Genomic DNA, 19911 nt, shown 5'->3' with positions numbered 1-19911 from the left:
TGTTTTGCACCAGACAGGGCTGTTGTTTGGGTTTCCATGTTTGTTGTTTTGTAGTGTTTGTGTTTATCCTTTTTTTTTTTTTTTATTAAACATGACTCAATATAATCACACTGCTTTTTGGTCCACCTCTACTTCACCACAAGAAGACCGTTACAGTTTGATTCTATCTCTGGTAAACAGAAGCTTTTAGTGGTTTGTGAAGGGAATGTGACATGTTGAATTAATATCCTATGGATTTGGAAAGCTAAGACTCTCTGGAACATGGATATGCCTTCTGTTTTCCTTTACGATGATTGCAGGATACGTTAGAAGGGAGTGTCACAAAAAATGAAATTTGGCCTAATAAGAATTATATTCTAAGGATAGCCTTTCCACTGCCCATTTAATCTTGCTTTTGAGATTGACTGACTGGGTTTGAACCAATGTTTCCACCTGATTCGGCTCATACCGAGACTCAATCTCAGGACCTCTGCCTCAAACACACATGACCTCCCTGCTGAAGCATTCCAACCCACCAAGCTATTGAAAAAGGCCTTCTTCTAATGTACAAGGACGACACTTCAGACTGATGAGTGAGTTTCACATAACCCCATCTGCTACATTCACCTCCCAAACTGACTTCACAGTGACCACTGTGGTTGAACCAGCAAACTGACTTCACAGTGACCACTGTGGTTGAACCAGCAAACTGCAGGTTGGAGTCCAGTGGCACAATTGTAGAGGATGTTAGCTGCGTGCTTAGCTAGTACCGTTTACCCCTTGATTCAGCTCAAATGGAGACTTGAACTCAGGACTTCTGCCTCAAACACACATGAATGCCTTTTCTGAAGCATTCCAACCCATCTTACTATTAAAAAGGTCTTTCTTCAATTGCAAGGGGCAACACTTTAGGCTGAGTATTGAGTTTCACAGAACCCCATCTGCCACACCAATACAAGTCTTCAAGATCCAGCAAAATTACTCGTCAAAAGAGCGTGGTTTGGTGGGCCATGCTAATGCGATGAGAACCTTGCCTGAAACCTAAAGAACTGTTAGTTTGACATGTGTGAGTTTGTGTTAGACGTGTTAATTTCAAGTCTCCAGCAAGGGTAGTCATGATGTGTAACATGTGACTGGCTGGGTTAAGACTGTTTGCCTGCTGAGCTAAAGCCTAGGCATTGGTCCTGTGACTTGGATGGGTCTCTTCAAGGAGGAGATCAAAGGGGGGTTTGGTGACCACGCTCGCATGATGACTAACTTGTCTGAGACCTGAAAAGTTGCATTGTCTGGCGCACAGGTGACCAGGGTGAGAACCCCATCAGTCATACTAAAACATCTTTAGGTCTCAGGCAAGGTTTCTCATCACATGCATGGATCACCATACCCCCTCTATTGCACCTTCATTAAATGGGTTTTACTGGTTTACTCGGATCCCCATTAGCTTTTGCCGAAGCAGCTGCTATTCTTCCTGGTGCCAACACAACAACAACAAAAAACACACCAAAACACTGATATACAAGAACAGTCACACACATTTAAAATACAACATATACAAACAATAATGTGTGTGTACTACCTCTTCAACAAAAGAGTCCAAAGAAAACATTTTGTATGATCTCTTATAAATTACTTTAGGCCCAACCTTTGGCACTTTGGCTTTCCTTGTTATTGCCACAATCTTATGGTCACTATAGCCAATATGAACTGATATTGCTTTGGAGCAAAGCTCTAGCAATAGTGAAGATATGATCAATATGAGTGGATGTCACAGCTCAAACACTATTGGAATATTGTGTTTGTAGATTGTGTGTGATAGTGTGTCTGTGTGCATGTGTTTATCCTTTCACAGTCCCTATTGTTCCATGAGATGTCGTTTTAATATGTTTTTGACAGTAATTTTGCTGTTTGCTTGAGCAATCGGAGATGACCATGCGATCATGGCTCTGCACAATATTGTCTGTTGCCGTGAATTAGTTTTGGGGAATGGGGACTGTGAAGAGACCCCTGGTGGGATGTCTTGTGGGGCATGTATGGGTGTTTGAGCTCTATGTTGTTTGATTATCCAAACAATGTGAAATTTTCATAACAGTATATTTCTCATAACTAGACGAGCACTTAATCTCTTGTCAACCCTCAAGTAGACTGGCATGCATGTTGTTGATATTAGTTTTGTATGTGCAGTTAAGAGAAAGGTGTGCTGCACTGTTTTGAACCAGCTAGGTCTTTTTTTGCGGCACCTGACCATATTACCTGACAGTAATCAAGATGGGACAAGACCAGAGACCTAACAACTAGTACAGTTGATTTGTGTAAAACAATGCAGAACATATTTTTTTATAACAGACATACCCCTCCCCATCTTCACAACAACTTTGTCAGATAATTGACCATCCAGTGGCATACCTAGGAGTTTAGCTTCCTCAACTTACTCAATTGTCACACCTTTTATGCACAACTCCAGTTGAGGTTTAGATCTTAGAGGATGTTTGGAACCAAATACAACAGTGTATTACTAATCACCCATTCTGATACTGACTGTAACTTCTTATTTAGAATTTCAGTGAGCTCACTGGCTTTGGGTGAAGACATGGAGAGTGTGGACTCATCCGCATACAGTCATTCTAGCTTCGTGTAAGACCAGTGGCAAATCATTTGTAAAACATAGAGAAGAGTAACGGTCCAAGGCAACTGCCCTGAAGGACACCGCACTGTACATATGTGATGTTAAAGAAGATTCCATTGAAGAACACTCTCTAGGTTCTATTGGATAAATATCTCTCCAAACGTGATGGCGGGTGATGCAAAGCTATAGCAAGTGAGCTTTTTCAATAACAATTTATGATCACTAACATCAAAGGTTGCACTGAAATCTAACAATACAACTCCAACTATCATCTTGTTATCCACTTATTTTTACCATTCATCAGTCATCGGAGTCAGTGCAGTACTAGTTGAGTGCCTTTCTCTATATGCGTGCTGAAAGTCAGTAGTTAACTTGTTCTCTGAAAAATAGCATTGTATTTGGTCAAACACAATTCTCTCCATCAGTTTACTTAGAACAGGCAGCAAACTGATTGGGCGGCAGTTAGAGCCAGCAAATGTTGCTTTACTATTTTTTGGCAGTGAAATGACTTTAGCTTCCTCCATACCTGTGGACACACTCTCCTTTAGTCTTTGGTTAAAGACATGGCGATCGTTGTCCCCATGTGCAGTTGCAAACCTTAGTCTGGCTTTTTTTATGGCGGTTTTGGAGCAGTGGCTTCTTTCTTGCTGAGCGGCCTATAGGACTCGTTTTACTATGGATATAGATACTTTTGTACCTGTTTCCCATGATGTCAAGCAAAGAGGCACTGAGTTTGAAGGTAGGCCTTGAAATACATCCATAGGTACACCTCCAATTGACTCAAATGATGTCAATTAGCCTATCAGAAGCTTCTAAAGCCATGACATAATTTTCTGAAATTATCCAAGCTGTTTAAAGGCACAGTCAACTTAGTGTATGTAAACTTCTGACCCACTGGAATTGTGATACAGTGAATTATAAGTGAAAAAATCTGTCTGTAAACAATTGTTGGAAAATTACTTGTGTCATGCACAAAGTAGATGTCCTAACCAACTTGCCAAAACTATAGTTTGTTAACAAGACATTTGTGGAGTGGTTGAAAAACGAGTTTTAATGACTCCAACCTAAGTGTATGTAAACTTCTGACTTCAACTGTATGTGTACATTTATTTTGCAATGATCTCGCACGCAACATGGGCAGTGTGGTCAGCATGTAACTGGTCCTGCGCAGCCTGTGATCATCATAGAGGGGATCTGAAAGCACATCTATGTTCCAGAGAGTCTTAGCTTTCAGGAATGGGGTTACAATAGTTTATAGCTAAAACAGTTCAAACTTACTATTTTGCTATCAACATTGAAACAAGGTCAAATAACAGGAAGTTCTGCATAATTTCAACCACCCAATACATAGGTAACTGCCAAAATAATGGAAACATCAACATAACGTGTCTTAATAGGGCCATCAGGATAGAAATGATTCACCATAGGTTCAAGGTCATCACTCAAACAATGGCTGTATATTTATTGGAGTTTACCTCACCCTCTAAGGGGTTAAGTGAACCTAAACCATGCCAGGAAAATGCACCCCACACAATAACAAAGCCACCAACTAATTTGCTCAAGTGTTTCCTTTATTTTGGCAGTTACCTTTGTACTGAATTTTACATTTTAGTATTTTTTTCATTTAACTTTTATTTAACTAGGCAAGTCAGTTAAGAAAACATTCTTATTTACAATGACGTCCTACTCTGGCCAAACCCCGACAATGCTGGGCCAATTGTGCACCACCCTATGGGACTCCCAATCACAGCCGGATGTGATACAGCCTGGATTCAAACCAGGTACTGTAGTGATGCCTCTTGCCCTGAGATGCAGTGCCTTTTAACGCTGCGCCACTCCGGAGTCATTTAGCATTAGGCTACGAACGTTTCTATGTGGAATTTTCAACGTATATATAATTCTGATGATTATGTTGAAAGTAGATTGATGTAACAACCTGTTAGTAAGGTTAAGTCAATGTATTTAAGTTGAAGTCTTACCCCTATGTCAATATTTACAACGCTGGTTGAAATGACATGAAAGCAGTACTGATTGATTACTTTTTTCAAATCCATTGTATTTTCCACATTGATTTCATGTCACAATACGTTGACAAATTACATTGATACAACATTGATTCAACCAGTGTGTGCCCAGTGGGACCTGATCACCTCATGTCCACTAAAGAAACCTAATCCCATATCCTTAAATAGTTTATGGTTCAAATACCATTGGATTATCAAAACACGTTTATTTAAATCTTCCCAAAAAATATGAGTGTGGAATGATATAATATCAAATTGTGACAATTGTGGATATTCTGAATAAAGTATTATGTTTGACAATATTTGAAGAGGGAAAGACTATCATATAGTATCTTATAAATTTAATTGCAAAAGAAAACAATAAAAGCACACGTTTTAAAACCGTATGAAAAATATAATTTGCTGAGCTCAAAAATAAAGGCTACTGGTTAAATCTAATTAATTACATTCTTGGCAGGTATTAAAAATAAAAACACACAAAAAAGCGATTAATTTGATCTCTTTGGTTCCATGGGAAATAACTAAACTGTGTAAATGATGCTATAACCACTTACATTTCCCACTCTTCAGTTACCTAAATGCAATCTTACACAGCCAAGCATCAATACCTGGGTCAAATAGCATGGTATTACTACTTTCATAAGATGCGGATTGCATTGACCAGAAAATACAATAATTCAAATGGAAATTCCGTTTTAAGGTGCTCATGGAATCATGAGAGGTTGCAAAATGCATTTTACACAACCGGATTGACATCACAATTTCAATATTTAGCATTCTGGCAGGCTACAGGATCAGGTGATCCTCTTTCAATTCCTGAGCAGGAGGCAGAGCCTGATCCATGGTCATTTTCGGTGGGAAGACAAAGCCAGGGTAGTCAATCCCATCCACATCTGTGCTGCCCAACTGGTCGCCAGAGCCCTGCTCAGTTAAAAGGATTCCTGTGGCAGAACCCTCGCCTGACTGCTCCTCCGGCTCTGAGCCAGCCTCTTCTGGCACTCTGGAAGAAAAACAGAAGCACAGTAACGTTAGCCATTACAGTCTACATCCTCTGAGCTCTTCCTGTGTTTTTTCACTACCGAGCAGGCCTGGGAGTCTCTACACACCCATCCTCCCTGCTTTGTTTGTCTGAGAGCCTTGGATCGTATTAAGTTGAAGTCACAAAGCGTCGTCACAAGTTGAAGTCACAAGAAAGGCTGAGAGTATGATAACTCTATAACCGTTCTTGCCAGAGAATATATTGTTGAAACAGTGTCCAATCTTTTATTTTATCAACTTAAAGCAGCATTATGTAACTTTTTGGGCGACCCAATCAAAGTTACATAGAAATGTGTGTTATAGAGCTGTCATTCTCATTGAAAGCAAGCCTAAGAAGCAGTAGATTTGTTTCATGTGCATTATTTCTAGGCTTCCCGCTCTTAAGTTTCATTTTTGTGTCTTTTACATTCAGTTTTGTACACCAGCTGAAAATACAATCTTTCTGGTTATGGAAAATATATTTCACAGCGGTTTAGAGTGAACAATGATTCTCTACACTCTACCTGCTTGTTTTGTCACCACCTGAAATGAGGCGAACTATTAGAATTTTAGCAACCAGGAAATGGCAGAGCAATTTCTACATAGTGCACATTTAAGTGAATGCGAAAATAACCACATGTAGATGAATCATTTGTAAAACTTTACAAAGTTGCCCTGATACCGTGAAGAAACACTTATTACTCCAGTCACTATATTGGATTCATATGTTGTCACATAGTAATTATTTAGGAAATGCTTTGTAATTGCATAAAATACAATGTTGTTACTAACATAATAACAGCACTACTACACAGGTTTTATTAAAATACTGAAGCTTCTGTTTGCATGGTACTTTAACAAGTGTAATACACAAAATCCATAATTAAACAGTGTATTCCTGACTTTTTGCCATTGTACCTTATTGTCGTAAAAGGCAGGTTTTTATATTTCTTCATGGTAATATGGTCATTTAAAACGATAATAACTTTTTTCTGCAAACAACAGTATAAGGAAGAGGTGTTTTGTGAGATTCAACCTTTTTGGGTCTTGGTGTTTTTCTAACTGATACAATGTATTGCTTAGGATTTTGACCACTAGAGGGGAAGTGGTGTCTTAGACCATATGATAGCAAATGTTTAGCTTCCTCAACAGTGAGGAACAGAGTGTTTAACAGAGCTGAGTGCATATTGTTATCTTCTGTCTGTCGTAATATAATGAGTGCGGAAATCACACATATATAATCAGATCATTTAAAATAGGTCGTAGTTTTAACACTGATCTTTCAGCAGGATAATCTAGAACCAAAGAGTAGGCTCACAGTGTGTAGTTTATACTAATAAGAAGTCATCAAAGTGCTCTCTTTCTGTATGCTTTCATCACTCTCGGGAATAAGACCGAATATTGGAGGCCATTCAAGTCACACTACGCACCTACCAGGCCGATTCTGTAATTAATAACATTTCCTACAGGAAATTGTGAAGTAAAAAAAAAAAAAAAGATTTTGGAAATGTTTATGCTTAAGTGGGGCTTGTGACACAATTTGTCAATGTCCGTTATTGCAATCCTTTATGGGGACATCACTCATCAAAAGCAATGGTGCAAAGAAGTTAAAGTTTGAACAATCCTGTCATAGTCTGTTCAATTCTGAAATTCATTAGCCCATAGAGCCTTGGTCTCCTGACAAATTGATCTGTGATGATGACATATACTTACATATCCTTTACGGCAATTGAAGGGAGTCTGTCAGGAGGCCCGGGCAAGTCCATCCAGGGACCCCTCTGTGTCTCACAGTTGGCATTCTTGGCGTCTGGACTGCATTTAAGCCACATATATCTGCCTTTTGCTGGAGCCCCTGTGTTTGATAAAGGAATGACAATATATAAACATAACTCATTTGTGACAAAGGATAATTTGTCAACAATATTCCTATTGAATATGAGATATGAAATATATGCTTTTAAACATTGGAATTTGATTAGGATCCCTGTTAGCTGTTGCGAAAGCAGCAGCTACTCTTCCTGGGGTCCACACAAAACATTAAACATGATATAATATAGAACATTAATACATTCTGGAACGGCGCCTGAGACAGCGTTTTCCACCACCATTAACAAAACATCAAATTATGGACTTTCTCATAAAAGAATGCTGTCAAATCCCACCAAAAGAGTTCCAGACAATTGTAGAATCTATGCCAGTGTAACGGATGTGAAATGGCTAGCTAGTTAGCGGTGGGGCGCGCTAATAGTGTTTCAATCGGTGACGTTACTTGTTCTGAGACCTTGAAGTAGTGGTTCCCCTTGCTCAGCAAGGGCCGTGGCTTTTGTGCAGCGATGGGTAACGATGCTTTGTCGGTGACTGTTGTTGATGTGTGCAGAGGGTCCCTGGCTCACGCCCGGCGAGGGGACGGTTTAAAGTTATACTGTTACATTGGTGCCGTGACCCAGATCACTGGTTGCTGCGGTAAAGGAGGAGATCAAAAGGGGGGTGAGTGTAACGGATGTGAAATGGCTAGCTCGTTAGCGGTGGTGCGCGTTAATAGCGTTTCAATCGGTGACGTCACTTGTTCTGAGACCTTGAAGTAGTGGTTCCTCTTGCTCTGCAAGGGCCACGGCTTTTGTGCAGCGATGGGTAACAATGCTTCGTGGGTGACTGTTGTTGATGTGTGCAGAGGGTCCCTGGTTCACGCGAGGGGACGGATTAAAGTTATACTGTTACACCAAGATACATTGAATCTGTTCTGGCTCGTGGTGATCCAATGCCCTATTAACACACTTTATATTGGTGTTTCCTTTATTTTGGCAGTTATCTGTATCTGGATGCTGATTTTATAATGCCTGGGAATAATCAATAGGCCTGAAAAGACTTCAAAGGGCCTTGGAATGGTTTAGGAACAAGTCAAGGTAGCCCCATCCCTAACACGGAACCCAAACCGGCTGCGCGCCTTCGCCATTGTGCATAAATGTATTATGTCCCCCCACACCAAACGCGATCACGACACGCAGGTTAAAATATCAAAACACCCTTGGCCCTTGGCAACACAGACGCTCGTTGGCGCACGTGAGCAGTATGGGTGCAATAATTGAATAAAATAGATTTTGCGATGCGAGTGGTGTAGTCAGCCTGTAAGAGGAGTCTGGGAGTTTTGATATGAACAAGTGTGCTTGCCACCATTCATCCTGCCCAACAAAAATTATATAACTTGTTTTGGGGGTATATTTTGACAACTTTCCAAAAACATGTACTCTAAACTATTCTCGGTCCGTATGTACCAAGCGTCTCGGAGTAGGAGTGTTGATTTGGGTTCAGTTTTGGCTTTAAGATTATAATGGACAGAGAGGACCTGATCAGCACCACCCCTCTGAGGGGAGCTGACCAGAACTCCAACTGTGAGAGGATCTGAGCAGCACTCCAACTGTGAGAGGATCTGAGCAGCACTCCAACTGTGAGAGGAGCTGACCAGCACTCCAACTGTGAGAGGAGCTGACCAGCACTCCAACTGTGAGAGGAGCTGACCAGCACTCCAACTGTGAGACACTTTCCCATTTCTTGCTAGTAAACTTGTTCTTGCAATCTGTGAGAATATTTTCACTTTAGAAAAAAAAAAAAAAAAAAAAATAGGTAGCCTACAGCTTTAGTTTTTGTTGGGCAGAATGGATATAGGCCTACTTATTTAGCTTTTTTAACAGAAAACAAAGATATACCTTATTCACACAAACTCACAGTGGCTACTCTGCTTTTACACATTTAGCCTATATTATTATTATAAGGCTTTAAAATGTCTTCACAGTATGATGTCGGCCTACAATAGACTATGTCAATACTATGATCAAATTACACTTTCACTTATGCAACCACCCATTTTATAAATGGCAGCTTAAAGTTATGAGCAAAATGTGCATTGTTCTATCCTGTGGGGCCTCGACCTTTTTCTAACTCGTACTCTATTCTGGTGGTAAAACGTGTCCTCCTGTCAGAAAATACAAACCAATTCACACAAAATAGTCAGTAACCCATAGACTATTTTGTCAAGCGTGCCAGAAGACGTCAACTTGATAGCAGACGCGCGGATAAATGTATCAATACGAATTACTCAACTTTAATGTTATTATTAAAAATACTTAACTATCCCTAATTACTTTTCCCAATATTTAAATATTCAAGTATCCTACATGTGGCTAATGCAAAAAGGTGATATAACCTACTATTTATTTTAAAACTTACCATGTCCGTTATCTGCGAGAAAGAAGATGACAGCCAGTGTCAGACAGATCTTCGAATTCAGTCCTTTCATTATTTTCGATGCTGTAATGAGGAGACGACAATATATGCTTTTAAGAATAACCTTTGTGTGTGAATATTCTGAAAGTACACCTAATCGCACTGTTGAATACCCCCAAACCCTGCCCATTTATGCGTCATTGTTTCCTGAAACCAGACGTTTTAGCAAGTTTAACATCCGCAATGGAAAGTTCTTGTCTTCCATATCTAGCATGCCTACGTTCAGCGCGTTTAGTTTGTAACAACAAAAAAAATATAAACACAGTAGCTTAATCTGGAAATTCTACGGATATACAAATTGGTAGTCACACTGTAGAACTGCAATAGACCATCATATATTGATAGAAAATGACACATAGCCTAATTTGAATCAAGCTTTGGCCCAATAATTAGCCTAAATCCAATAGATGAAGTCCTAGATGAACAAATAAGATCTAAAACTTAAAACACTTAGTTGGTATGCTATAACACTTACATGGTATGCTACCATGTAACATCTCTCCAAAGTCCGTCCGCCCCCCCCCCCCCCCCCCCCCATTAATTTGCTGAAGAGAATTTTCAGCAAATGAATGAGCAGTATTTCACATTTGATTACCTTTGACTAATTTCTCAAGAATTCTGAAGATATTATGAAAATTCTAGCCCTCATCCTCCACATACAACACCCGTTCTGACAGTCACATTCGGTTAAAGGTCCCCATAGCACACACATCCCTGGGTCGCTCCTCTTTTCAGTTCGCTGCAGCCAAACACCCAAACTGGACAGTTTTATCTCAATCTCTTCATTCAAAGACTCAATCATGGACACTCTTGCTGACAGTTGTGGCTGCTTTGTGTGATGTATTGTTGTCTCTACCTTCTTGCCCTTTGTGCTGTTGTCTTTGCCCAATAATGTTTGTACCATGTTTTGTGCTGCTACGATGTTGTGTTGCTACCATGCTGTGTTGTCGTGTGTTGCTGCCTTGCTATGTTGTCTTAGGTCTTTCTTTATGTAGTGTTGTGTTGTCTCTCTTGTTGTGTGTGTTTTGTCCTATATTTATGCTGTAATTATGTTGTTTTTTTAATCCCAGGCCCCTGTCCCCGCAGGAGGCCTTTCGGTAGGCCGTCATTGTAAATAAGAATGTGTTGACTGACTTGCCTTTGGTAACAGGTGAAATGTTGAGGTGGGGTTAGTCACTGTCTTGGATGTGGTCGGTATCGACCAAACAAAATACTGCTAGAAAACACCACACAACGTGGAAGAAAAGTGCATTTCGAACCATACTCAAAATACACAAGAGTGAGAATATTAGAATTAGATGGATCTGACAAGCAATGTAAGCACTTAATAGAAATTATAAGTACATTAATGAAAGAGTATTGCTCAATGTCAGTTAAATTTGAAAAATGTTGTTTGCTGGGCTTTGCAACTAAAGATACTGTGTTGGCTTAAAATACATGTCTTATTAACACATTTCCCAGTGTGCCTTTCGGCAAGTTGTATTATACTATATTGTAGTTAATTTACTTGTCAGAGACCTGCAGTGTCTCCACTTGCTTTGTCTAATAGCTACCTTTTCAGTGGTGCGACTGGGTAACACGCTTCAGGAGGGTGGTCATGTGTGTTTGGGAGGCAGAGGTTGTGGGTTTGAATCTTGAATCTCGATATTAGCAAGCGACATGGTGTCCTTCTTGCTTAAAATATGGATGTTTATTAATAGCAGGCCCTTTAGCACACATTGTTATCCAAAGCAACTTACAATCATGCATGCATTCTTTCTGCACAGGTGGTCCTGGTAATTGAACCCACTATCCTGGTGTTGCAAGTGCCATGCGCTACCAACTGAGCTACAGAGGGCCACCACTTCTTCAAAATGTTGAGTAAACTCAAAAAGTCTGTGGAACTAGTTACTTAAAGATCTTGAGTTGGGCCACGTAGATTTTTTTTTTTACAGTGTACTCTAGATTCTGATGATTGATCTCTGTCTTGTTAATTGGTCTCTTTAAAATCTTGTTTTGAAAAGGTGACGTGCATGTGTATGAATGTTTCTTTTCAGCCAATGCGTAGTCGTAGATGTGAGATGGAACAGGAAGTGGGTTTATCGGGTGCTCTAATCTTTTCTCAGGAAATGACACTTCAGTTTCTTCACTGGCTTCGTACTTTTGAAGCCAGCCATGTTACTCGTGAGATCAACACTTCTAACATGTTTAAGCCTTCATACTTTTGAAGCCAGCCAGCAATAGAGTTGCCTGGCCTGGGGAACATACATAGCCTATGCAGTCTGTCTTAAGGGGGAAATGTGTTGATCTCAAGAATAACATGTCTGGCTTCAAAAGTATGAAGGCTTAAACATGTTAGAAGTTTTTAGTTCAAAGTGTAAGTGATAAATTCATACAAGAAAAACTTGAGTTTATTCACAATTTACTAAAGTTGTCCTGATCCTGTTGCTGTCATTGCAGCAAGTCACCTGTTTGTATTAGGTCGCCTGTTGGAGCAACTGTCAGTCATACTTATCGGTCTAAACATATGGCTCTGCCAAACTGTCCTTTTCAGAAAAGATTGCACTGGAGACCCATCCTGATGTTCTGAGGAATCTCCTCTTTTTGCTTTTAGGCTCCATTACAGTCTACCCTTCAGCCATGTATCCCCTGAAAACAAATTATACTGAAAAACTATTGGACTAACTTTACTAATACCACTATACATGTTATGACTGATAGGGAAGTGTCTGTTTTTGTTACTTGTACTCATGCTGTTGTTTTAGCTCATTGAGAGACACAGATTAAGCCTAGTCCTGGACTAAAAAGCAAACTCAATGGACAAAATCCATCAAATCATTTTTGGCCTAGGACTAGGCTCAATCTGTGTCCACTGAAAACCACTCCATGTTGAGCACTCATGCATGTAAACAGAAGATTTTCTAGAGAAGGGTAGAAAGATGAGACGTGAATGAGGTCATCTAGATTCTTTGCTGGCTGTCTCTTTCTCAAATATCATTCAGAGTAAAATGCCCTAGCTGAGCAAAAACTGAAGTGTTTGATGACCTAGTAAATGAAATGCCTAAATCATACATTTTTCTAGAGCAAGGACAAAGATTTTTTCAACTGAACTAATGTTTACTTTATTTTTGCGGACGCTGTTTTTGTTGAGTAAATTATATCAAATGTGCATTTTTTTAAGCACAAAAAGAACGATTCTCCACCTTACCAACAAAACATCTTTTTGCTTTAATAAAAAATAAGTATTAGCTACTATTTTGAATGTTTTTAAAATAACAAGCATGCTCATCAGCTGTCTTGCCTGTCATCTCTCTTTAGCACAAATGGAGAAAAGATCATTCCTCTTCATTGGGCTTTTAAAGAGAGTGACTACACTGCCATTGTCAGGTTGAGGTTTCATCCTACAGCCAAGTCACACCAAGTGGAGCTAAATGCCTCCCACAGCCTCGTTGGCAACTTGCTCAGGAGAATTCACATGGTAACAACACAAAAGCCCCATCTGGATGGTTTTGCATTCAAAGTATATTTACAGAGCTGAAGTGGCAATAAATCTTGACACAGAGACACATTCATGCCTCTTAAAATGTAAACAATATAGGTCCGTAATTAAATCCTCCCAGCTCCTAAAATGTACAATTATGTACATCTAAGTCACAGAGCTATTATATATTTTTCTATTGTAAGTCATTTATTACATGTTTGTATGAATGTTACAATAAAATGTTTCCTCTATAAAAAATAAAAAAAGTATTCATGGACATGATCATCAGACATTTGTGAACCTTTCAAAGGGGAACTAAGATGAATTTAAGTTTCTGCTGTATCCTGTAGCAGAGCAATGATTGAGATACAAAACACTGTTTCTCAATAGATAGAAGCTGATTAACAAAATTCTTCCTGGTAACTTGTCGGTGAGGAACTAATCATTTGGTAATAGATTAAGCTTATCGGATGTTTTTATATTCAGCTATGAACACATTTATACATTCGTATTTGAGTGAAGGTTAGATTTTCTAAAAAACTATGTATTCATTTATAAATGAGGATGGGTGTGTGTATGCTTTTTTTTTTTATCAGAGGAAAAGATTAAGTGATTCATACTAAGCATGGCCACATCTGCTAATACAGATAGCAGAAGGGTAATTTCCAATTAAAGGCACAATCTGATATTTCATCAGCCTGGCCCTGCCACTTTGTTTGGTAAGCAAAGAGATGGGGTTGAGGAAATGTAACAACATTCAAAATTCATATACAGAGCTATAGACACTAGGACTGACAGTTCATGACATCAACATAATACCTTTAATATATACACTATTTTTCAAACTAAAATTGGTACAAAAACCTAAGCAATGGAGGAAGTGTCTTAGATTTGGGTTTATGATAGGGTAAGACATCTATGCTTGTACTAGCCTGAGAGCAATGGGTATATTTACCTTTCAAATTAGTATAGTACTGACAATGAAGTAAAGTTCTTGTAGTACTACTAACAGAATGAAGTAGCTAGATAAATAACTTCCACTGTAACCTCTGCCTGTGGATATTATTAATAAAAGCATTGCATGAATCTATCATCGTATTTGAAGGTCTGATAAAATTGCTTTTGATAAAAGAATTTAATGCAATTCTATGTCAGAAGCCATTTGATGAGTAACAGCGCCCTCTTCAGGTTCCTTATAAGCCCCACTCTCACTCCGACGTAGCCCACACCGCTGTCTACTCTGACGCAGCAACAAATCTGCTTGGAACTCAAATACATAGATACGATTTGATACTGTATTAAAAACACAATTGACACTTGCTGGACAAGAACACATAGATCGTCATAATCAACCGAATGGTTCAAATTAACTTACACAATTATAATTTGAGAGACAAGTAAAAGTGATTTGCACCTATGTTTATTTTGGGTTGTCAGTTGGAAATAAACCGAAAAACATCATTTTAAAACAAATATCACATCAGTTAATTCATATTTCCATTAAATTGTTTTTAGCTACATATCTACATACCATAAGTTATTTTCAATCAGCTAGAACAAATAAATTAGGCAATGTATGTGTTATCATGCATATAACTAATTGTTTTAAGCTATTAAAGGTGTGGTTAATTGGTCAAAGAGTAACAATTTACACAGTGACATCAGGAAATGCAGATGGGGGTTGAGGAGAATTACATATGCAATATATGATAGGGGTGTTTAAGCAAGCTTTGTCGTGTAGCGTTTAGGACACATTTAGAGTCAGTTAGAGGAGGCCAGATTTGCCTGGAGTCGGTTGATCTTGAGGGGCAGAAGGCTGACCATCTCTTCGCTCAGCTCCAGCTCTGTCTCGATGGCGCTTTTAGCCTCTGGGTTGTCCTTGCAGTACTGGACCACAAAGTTGTAGCACTCCAGGGAGCGGTTCAGGTTCTCCAGCTGAATGGTTTTGCTGGACGAGATCAGCCTGCTGTGGAGACGAGCCACCCGGAACTTAGCCACCAGTGCCGGCCTCAGCACCTCGTCCTCCAGTTTCTCCGGCCATTTGCCCTCTGGCGAGCGGACGGAGTCGAGGAACATCTGGTAGAATTTGGTGGAGGAGGAGCAGAGGTGGTTAAACTTCTTGACCGTATGCGCATCCAAGTCGTCCTGCTTGTTGGCCACGGCCAGCTTGAGATCCATCATCTCGTAGTAGGTCTCAGCCAGCTCAAACTGCAGCTGGCGGCAGACGAGGAGGTAGTACTGGGCGTTCAGGTCTTTGCAGATGGGCTCCATCATGTCCACACGCCGCTTGTGCATCTTACAGCGCCGCTCCAGGTCCTCCTCGAAGAAGGCCAGGGCCTTGAAGAGAGCGCTGTGGTCCTGCAGGATCTCGATGTGGTCTGTGACGTGGCCGTCCATCTCAAAGTACTCCTTGGCTTGATTTACGTAGGTCTGGCCAACCAGGAAGATGGCGCGGGCTTCCTCAAAGTCCACAGGGAAGACACAACTCACTTTCTCCTCCAGGCCACAGATGGAGTCAAAGGTGTCACTGGAACCAAACAGAACAGCACTCTTCCTTCCCCTCTCCTTCTCCTCCTCCTCCTTTAGCCGTGTTGCTCTCAGCTCTGCCTGACGATCCATATCTAGCTCTCCAATGTTGTCCTGCTCAGACCAGTAGACATAAGAATAAGATATTGTCTCACAATTATAGGCTAATCATCTACAGAATTACATTTGATCTGAATATATCTAAATTACCTCGAGAAGTTTCTTGGCATCTTGCAACAAATTAAGACAGTATTTTATCCAACACCTGGCTATTTCAGCTCTCTTCTGTCGAAGTTGGTCTCGCTTCTCAGCTTCAGCTTCACCTAAAGAAAAAGGTTTGAGATGTGTATTAATGAGTATTGAATGAAAGACAACTTCACAAACATTTCAGAAAGAACATATACTATCAAGGCTGAGTATATGAATTCAGAGTGAGAACTTACTCTCCTGGGCAGCGGCTTCTGAGGGGACCTCCCCGGCCAGGTCTGCTATGACACTGGCAGCAGATAGACAGTGCCTGCCCTCCATGTAGAGGGTCTGGGAGGAAGAACAAAATATGTGAGATTAATCCAGAGTTAATGTTCTGTATTATGTCATGTCGACCCCCTGGAAGAGTAGCTGCTGCTTTCACACCATTATTATTATTATTATGGGATCCATAATAAATAGAAATGGGGATCCTATTAAAAATACCAAATATCATTAGAAAGAAATCAAGTCATGTACTGACTGTAAATACATAACAAGTCATTCATCTTGATGAAGACAACACATTTTTACAGTTAATCATTTACCTTGGTGATGTAATATTGTGATAACGTGGCTGCGTTGATGGCCCATTCCAGAGGAAGGAACTGGTTGAATTCCAGCTGTCTCTGCAGAGTGCTGTGGCAGTAGCCCCCAGCTTTCTCATACTGCTCCAAGTTCTTGTACACTTGTGCAAGATAGTACAGTGTGTGGGTATAAGCCATTTCAAATCTGTTTGAAGAGAGGGAAAAGTTTAAAAAAGAGCAATGTCATTTATTTATGAAATTGTTGAGACTCCACAACACCTCTTGGTCCTCTCCTGTTGGGGTAATGCTTCTTCCTCTGCTACAAAGAACTCGGTGAGGTCCATTGGGGGTTGCCCATCCTATGGTGTGAATAAAACAAAACAATAGATTTTTCCTTCAGCCTTTTCAAGGTCACAATTATTAAACAGCCGCCATAGAATTAAGTCTGACAGGATAATAAACTAGAATGCACTGTGGCTGGCCTTCCTGATGAAAGATGATGATGCTGCCGTTTTCTCTTCTCCCAAAATGAACCTAGCTAAGTAGGTAAATTATGCATCTAGACAGTGTCATGACTAGCTACCTCTTTCATGTAACGAATATACATTGCTTCTGCAGTTTCCAAAAATCCTTGGGCTTTCTCAATTTCATCCCTGCCAGCCCACAGAATGCCCAGTTGATTCTGTAAAAAAAAGACAAAAACGGCAGTCAGTTTACAGAATTTTACTGGCTACTTAACTCATTATCTTTAGCTAAAGTTAGACCATGTGTGTGCATATTTAATTATACAAATATTATGCACTGGACTGCTAGTTGCGGACTAAATTAAAGAGTGCTAGGTGCTCTATACTGCATTGTTGAGGGAGCTGCACTTTTATAACGGCTGTAAACTGTGTATGTGATTAATACAATTTAATTTGATTACCCTGACTTGGATGAACAAAGACACGTTCTCGGGTGATATGCTGCACTTCTCCAGCAATGTCATGCAATTCATCAAATGTTCCTCTCCAGCGGACAGCTCTTCTGTTTCCACGTGGTTTACACCAAGATAATACTCCACCGCCCCGAGTTTAGCTGCTCTTGATCCGGCTGGTGAATCTCCACAGTGGCCTCTCCCAAAGCTCTCCTCCATTCCTCCGTCAACGGGCTGCTCTGTCGGGCGCTGGTCGGCTTCATCATTGACGCTCTCGTTTTCACCGACATCGAAATTCTTCAAAGAGCAGTAAATCTCTCTCAAAAGCTCCCTTGCCTTATACTTCGATCGAAAGGGGTCATTTTCTGGGTCTTTTCTTGATTCTACTTCAGATAGATCTTGAGCATTATTAAATTTGTCGCAAACTGCTCTCCACTCATGACTGTAAGTGGAAGCCATGTTTGTTATTTCAGTATGACTCAACCGGGGACCCGTAGTTGGGGTGCTCAGGGTCGTGTCCATTAGGACATATCGTTGCTAAACGTTTTGCAACAGAAAACAAAAACGAGCGTTTAGTGTTGGACAAGTTCAGGTAGTCCCTCCCTGTTTCAGTCCGTCTAGTGCCTAATGAATAGAACCCAGGACACGGTACGTATAAAGAAAGCTAGGGGCATAAAGAAATAATGAGATTCACAAAGGAATTTCAAAAGCTGTTTTTAATTGACAATTTAACTAGGACTAATTTAGCTAGGACTAATCTCTCAAATATTATAACAAATTGAATTAAATACAGCTGTTTACACCAAGATAATAAATAGAGCAGGACAGCTTTTTTCCCGAAATGATTCCACTCAACTATTTATACAATTTACTAAATTATGCAATCACCACACTGTTTCGGTTTAGAACATGCCTGTTTTGTCCAACTACACTGAACAAAAATATGAACGCAACTTGTAAAGTGTTGGTCCCATGTTTCATGAGCTGAAATAATAGGTCCCAAAAATTTTCCATATGCACAAAAATCTTATTTCTCACAAATGATGTGCACAAAATAATTTACATCCCTGTTATTGAGCATTTCTCCATTGCCAAGATAATTCATCCACCTGACAGGTGTGGCATATCAAGATGATGCTTAAACAGCACAATCATTAAACAGGTGCACCTTGTGCTGGTGAAAAAAAGTGCAGTTTTGTTACACAACACAATGCCACAGACGTCTCAAATTTTAAGGGAGAGAGCAATGCTGACAGCAGGAATGTCCACCAAAGCTGTTGCCAGAAAATTGAATGTCCATAAGCCACCTCCAACGTCGTTTTAAAGAATATGGCAATACGTCCAACCGGCCTCACAACTGCATACCACGTGTAAGGCATCGTGTGGGCGAGCAGTTTGCTGATGTCAATGTTGTGAACAGAAAGCCCCATTATGATGGTGGAGTTATTGTATGGGCAGGCATAAGCAACGGACAATGAACACAATTACATTTCATCCATGGCAATTTGAATTCACAGAGATACCGCGACGAGATCCTGAGGCCCATTGTTGTGCCATTCACCCGCCGCCATCACCTCTTGTTTCAGCATGATAATGCATGGCCCCATGCATGTTTGGGATGCTCTGGATTGACATGTACGACAGCTATTGAAGAGGAGTGGGACAACATTCCACAGGCCACAATCAACAAACAGCCTTATTAACTCAATGCGAAGGAGATGTGTCACGTGGCATGAGGCAAATGGTGGTCACACCAGATATTTTCATCCAAGGCCTAACTATTTTTTTTTAAGTGCGGAAAGAAAAAAAAAATCTGTAAACAACAGATGCCAAATACATTTAAACTCAGTTTCACAATTCCTGACATTTAATACTAGTAAAAATTCCCTGATTTGGTCAGTTAGGATCACCACTTTATTTTAAGAATGTGAAATGTCAGATTATTAGTAGAGAGAATTATTTATTTCAGCTTTTATTTCTTTCATTACATTCCCAGTGGGTCAGAAGTTTACATACACTCAATTAGTATTTGGTAGCATTGCCTTTAAATTGTTTAACTTGGGTCAAACGTTTCGGGTAACCTTCCTCAAGCTTCCCACAATAAGTTGGGTGAATTTTGGCCCATTCCTCCTGACAGAGCTGGTGTAACTGAGTCAGGTTTGTAGGGCTCCTTGCTCGCACACGCTTTTTCAGTACTGCCCACACATTTTCTATAGGATTGAGGTCAGGGCTTTGTGATGGTCACTCCAATACCTTGACTTTGTTGTCCTTAAGTCATTTTGCCATAACGTTGGAAGTATGCTTGGGGTCAT

The 19911-nt window shown here is 40.1% G+C and overlaps 2 protein-coding genes across 2 annotated transcripts; both read right to left on the bottom strand.

The window, feature by feature from the left end:
• Nucleotides 1–4155: 4155 nt before the first annotated feature.
• Nucleotides 4156–10401, bottom strand: LOC110499404 (uncharacterized). Its single transcript, XM_036956252.2, has 3 exons — nt 9868–10401; nt 7357–7495; nt 4156–5626 (listed from the first exon to the last, which is right to left on the bottom strand). The coding sequence occupies exons 1-3, from the start codon at nt 10052–10054 to the stop codon at nt 5413–5415; spliced, it is 540 nt and encodes a 179-aa protein (XP_036812147.2). The 5' UTR covers nt 10055–10401; the 3' UTR covers nt 4156–5412.
• A 4387-nt stretch (nt 10402–14788) lies between these two features.
• On the bottom strand, nt 14789–18124 carry LOC110499403 (kinesin family binding protein). The gene is made up of 7 exons (XM_021576531.3): nt 17609–18124; nt 17267–17365; nt 16963–17042; nt 16705–16888; nt 16354–16447; nt 16121–16233; nt 14789–16024 (listed from the first exon to the last, which is right to left on the bottom strand). Exons 1-7 carry the CDS (start codon nt 18119–18121, stop codon nt 15146–15148), a joined length of 1962 nt encoding a protein of 653 aa, XP_021432206.3. The 5' UTR covers nt 18122–18124; the 3' UTR covers nt 14789–15145.
• Between the last annotated feature and the right edge of the window lie 1787 nt (nt 18125–19911).

This window comes from Oncorhynchus mykiss, chromosome 20 (genome assembly GCF_057628025.1).
Source record: "Oncorhynchus mykiss isolate SJ-2025 chromosome 20, ASM5762802v1, whole genome shotgun sequence".
NCBI classification, from domain to species: domain Eukaryota; kingdom Metazoa; phylum Chordata; class Actinopteri; order Salmoniformes; family Salmonidae; genus Oncorhynchus; species Oncorhynchus mykiss.
This window is presented reverse-complemented; position numbering and strand designations above follow the sequence as displayed.

Excerpts from the sequence above, each read along its gene's own strand:
- LOC110499404 (XM_036956252.2), bottom strand. The coding sequence starts at position 10,054 with ATGGGCAGGGTTTGGGGGTATTCAACAGTGCGATTAGGTGTACTTTCA. Across the intron at positions 7,496-9,867 it reads TCTCGCAGATAACGGACATG|GGGCTCCAGCAAAAGGCAGA; the intron begins GTAAGTTTTAAA and ends TATCAAACACAG. Across the intron at positions 5,627-7,356 it reads TCAATTGCCGTAAAGGATAT|AGTGCCAGAAGAGGCTGGCT; the intron begins GTAAGTATATGT and ends TTTTTCTTCCAG.
- LOC110499403 (XM_021576531.3), bottom strand. The coding sequence starts at position 18,121 with ATGGACACGACCCTGAGCACCCCAACTACGGGTCCCCGGTTGAGTCAT. Across the intron at positions 16,448-16,704 it reads CACAATATTACATCACCAAG|ACCCTCTACATGGAGGGCAG; the intron begins GTAAATGATTAA and ends TCTTCCTCCCAG. Across the intron at positions 16,025-16,120 it reads ATGCCAAGAAACTTCTCGAG|GACAACATTGGAGAGCTAGA; the intron begins GTAATTTAGATA and ends TGGTCTGAGCAG.